The sequence below is a fragment of the Cynocephalus volans genome, chromosome 16 (genome assembly GCF_027409185.1).
Source record: "Cynocephalus volans isolate mCynVol1 chromosome 16, mCynVol1.pri, whole genome shotgun sequence".
Classification (NCBI taxonomy): domain Eukaryota; kingdom Metazoa; phylum Chordata; class Mammalia; order Dermoptera; family Cynocephalidae; genus Cynocephalus; species Cynocephalus volans.
The window spans coordinates 62,732,992-62,736,501 of NC_084475.1; the positions used below are offsets into that span (position 1 = coordinate 62,732,992).

The 3,510-nt window shown below is 41.7% G+C and overlaps 1 protein-coding gene across 1 annotated transcript; it reads right to left on the reverse strand.

Moving 5' to 3' along the window:
- Positions 1–1,515: 1,515 nt before the first annotated feature.
- LOC134365008 (interferon alpha-4-like) lies at positions 1,516–2,085 on the reverse strand. The gene has a single exon (XM_063081231.1). The coding sequence runs from the start codon at positions 2,083–2,085 to the stop codon at positions 1,516–1,518; it is 570 nt and encodes a 189-aa protein (XP_062937301.1).
- Between the last annotated feature and the right edge of the window lie 1,425 nt (positions 2,086–3,510).

Consider the following 3,510-nt stretch of genomic DNA (forward strand, 5'->3'; position numbering starts at 1 on the left):
GGGAGAGGGAGTTCGGGCATTATCGGGTGGGGGACACAGGGTACAAATGCAATTTGTGGTAATGGGCGTGCTGCCAGTAGGAATCTGGCCCTCACATCATGGGCACAAGGGCTGACAATCAGCTTTCTATCTCATGAATATTCATAACCAATATTCTCTCTCTCTCTCTCTCTGTGTGTGTGTGTGTGTGTGTGTGTGTCTGTATATATGTATATATAAAAAATGTCTTCTAACCATGAAAAAAGTATGTATTGCAAAATGGGAAAAACTATACACACAAAAAACCCCGCATTCTTTTCCAGATTTCTTCGAATTTCTGTCTTTCCCTCAGGGTCACTAACTTCTTTTCTCTCATTTCACTTCTACCGACTCCAGTATGGTTTCTGCTTATTCGTTCTACAAACCAGATGTCACTAAGGTTGCCAGTACGGTCTATTTTCCAATGTAGTGGGCAGTTTGAGTTCACACCTTCTGTGGAATCTACTGATTCCTCTTCTCAGCACATTTATTGTTTAGAAAAGACATTTATCGTCTTTGTCTCCAAAGGGTGAGTCTTTATAATGGATGGCTATTCCATCTTCTTCATCTGTGGCTCTTCTGTCCACTTCCTTTAAAGTTTGAAGGTCCTTAGAATCCAGACAATGTCTGTTTCTCCCTCTGTCATCTCTTCCCACATGACCAACTTCATTTCTGCACTTTCAGTTGCCATTATGATCCTCCAGGCATTGAATTCCTTGCCAATTGCAAATTCCTGTGTCCAACTAGTGCTGGACATTTGCACTTACATGTCTAGCAATTTGTGGGGCGTATCGGTAATTTTATTTCTATTTCCTGACATGCTTCCATCTACCTTCTGCAGAGAGAATTTTATTGGTTGTTTCATTTTCTCATTATACTGTTTCACATAACTGATATTAAGTATGAGTGTGTTTCTTTTGAGCTCTCTGTCCCTCCAAGAATCAAAGATAGAAGAGAGCATGTTCACATCCGTATTCTGAGGGGAACAAACAACCTCTTTTAGGTGAAGTTCATTTTTACCGATAGCTCGAATACACTAATGTTGAGGAGATGAATTGTACCATCTGTTTTTACGTCAGGTTGTAGAGACAGGCTTGGACTTTCTTTTTAAAGAATAAACAAATACAAGCATTTTTCTATAGTAAAAATTTAATGCAGAAAGCAATATAATAGTTTCACAAAATACAAAGAATATATTTTGTTCTATTAAGCACAGTATAAAGGCGTATTGACAAAAACAATTTCAATCTTATCAACAGTTAGATAAATAAACATTTAAATAAATAAATAGATAGATACATTTGCACGGTCGTCTGTAAGTACCAGTCCCTGCAGGGTTGAACATGACGCTGCTGAACACCCTGAAGGCATCTGACAAACTTGAGGCACTTCATGTCATGATTGTAGCAGAAGTGACAGTCTTGGCGACCGGAGAGCTCAGGAAAGTGCGATAGTGTGTACTCGTCCATGAGAGTCGTTTCCACGTCGGACCAGGTCTCATTGCCTCCTCCCTAATCTTCCCCGCATGTTTATTGATGAAGAGAAGGATCTCACGATTTCTGCTCTCACGACCTCCCAGGCGCAAGGGCTGTGCCTCTTCTCTTTCAGGTAGAGACTGATTCTTTGGAAGTATTTCCTCACGGCCAGTGCGAAGTCCTCGTTCACCAGGGGAGTCTCTTCCACCCCCACCTCCGGCATCAGACAGGCTTCCAGGTCGTCCAGCTGCTGATAGAGTCCAGTGCAGAGTTTGTCCAAGAGGCTCTCATCCCAAGCAGCCGATGAGCCCTTTGTGCAGAAGAGGTTGAAGCTCTGCTGGGTCATCTCATGGAGGACAGAGATGGCTCGGGCCTTCTGCAGCAGGTGGCCATCCAAGTCTTCCTGGGGGAATTCGAAGTCATTTCTGTCCTTCAGGCAGGACAGAGGGGAGATTCTCCTCATTCGTCCCAGGAGTACCAAGGCCCTCCTGGTCCCCAGGCTGTGGGTCTGAGGCAGATCACACCCCAGAGAGCAGTTCGCCTGGCAGGTGAGCACCAGCAGGGCCATCAGTAAAGGAAAGGGCAAGGCCATTGGGGATCTCGCAGATGCTGCTGGCCTGGCTGAGATGGGCGACTCTGAGCCTCGGCCTCTAGGTTCTCTGAAGAGCTTGCTTTGTGCATGTGTCTTAAATAGGGAACACACTAGTTTCCATTTTCTGGATGCCCGTGTCTTCCTTTCTACTTCTGTTTTTGCTTTCTTTATGCACTCTCTACATACTTTGAGAGCAGTGTTTCTCCACCTTTTTCTTTTCTCTTTTATTTCTTTCATGGTGGCCTGCTCATCCCTTTCCTCCAGAGCCTGGTTAAATTGTTTTTTCCGATTTGACCCTCCTGTGATAAGCTACAAAGGCGGGGGTATATCGTGCAATTATTTACGGACCGTATCTGTAGCTCAGGTTTATACGTAGAAAAGAAAGTGTGAAGTTAACTTTTTGCATTCAATGCATGTTTAAGAAGGTCTCTATAAAAATTTTAAGCCAAGACTTAAGTTTCAAAGTTATTGATTTGGGGCGGCGTTGGTGGTATAGTGGTGAGCATAGCTGCCTTCCAAAGGTATTGATTTGACTTGGCTTTATAAGTTTATTTGCTGAGCTCCTTTTTGTGTCATCTATTGACTTATATAAATTGTAATGATTCAAATTTCACATGCAAATTCATGTTACAAAAATACACAATACCAATGTAATGACATACTTAAATATCTTTCAAAACTGCTAAAAATTATCTATCAATTCAATTATTTTCTTCCCATTAATTTCTAGTGTACCTAACTTTAAATTTTGTTCCATACGATAGAATACATTGTCACTGTGCCACCTCCCGGATGTTCCCCCAGGTGCGGTCAACTTTTATTTCTTTTTAGCACTCGACTTCATTATTGATGTGGTGAATAACTTTAGCAGAGCCACATAATAAAGCACAAATTCTTTGCATTTAATTCTCAAAGCCATTAACTCATTCAGTAGCACTCAGGAGCAAACCTCAGCTCCATCCACGAGACAGCCAAAGGCAGTCCATATGTATTCGTGTGGAGGCCACATCTCGAGACATGATTTTGAGATCAAGCGATCGTCTGTTCACCGTAGGCTTGTATTGCTCATGCTGCATATGCTCTGTGGATCTTCCGAGAACTCAATGTCGATGCTTCTTGATACACAAGAAAACCCGAGGGAAATAAAAATTAGTAATAAGGGACAGGTTTTCTTAGATTTGGGCTTTGGAGAACCACAAATTATTGTAATGACTAAGATTTGTTAACACCTCTAGGAACTAATTTTCACACTTTTGGGAGCAATACCATCCCAAGAAGAATGCACGATGGAGAGAACATCAATTTTATTTAAAAAGAAAATTTTGTTTTGCACCGAAGTTCAAATTTCCAACCAAACATCAGTCGGAGATTCCAATTCTAATGGAATCTTATTAAACCAAAGGAAGCCATCTTTGTCATAAATGG

Excerpts from the sequence above, each read along its gene's own strand:
- LOC134365008 (XM_063081231.1), bottom strand. The coding sequence starts at position 2,085 with ATGGCCTTGCCCTTTCCTTTACTGATGGCCCTGCTGGTGCTCACCTGC.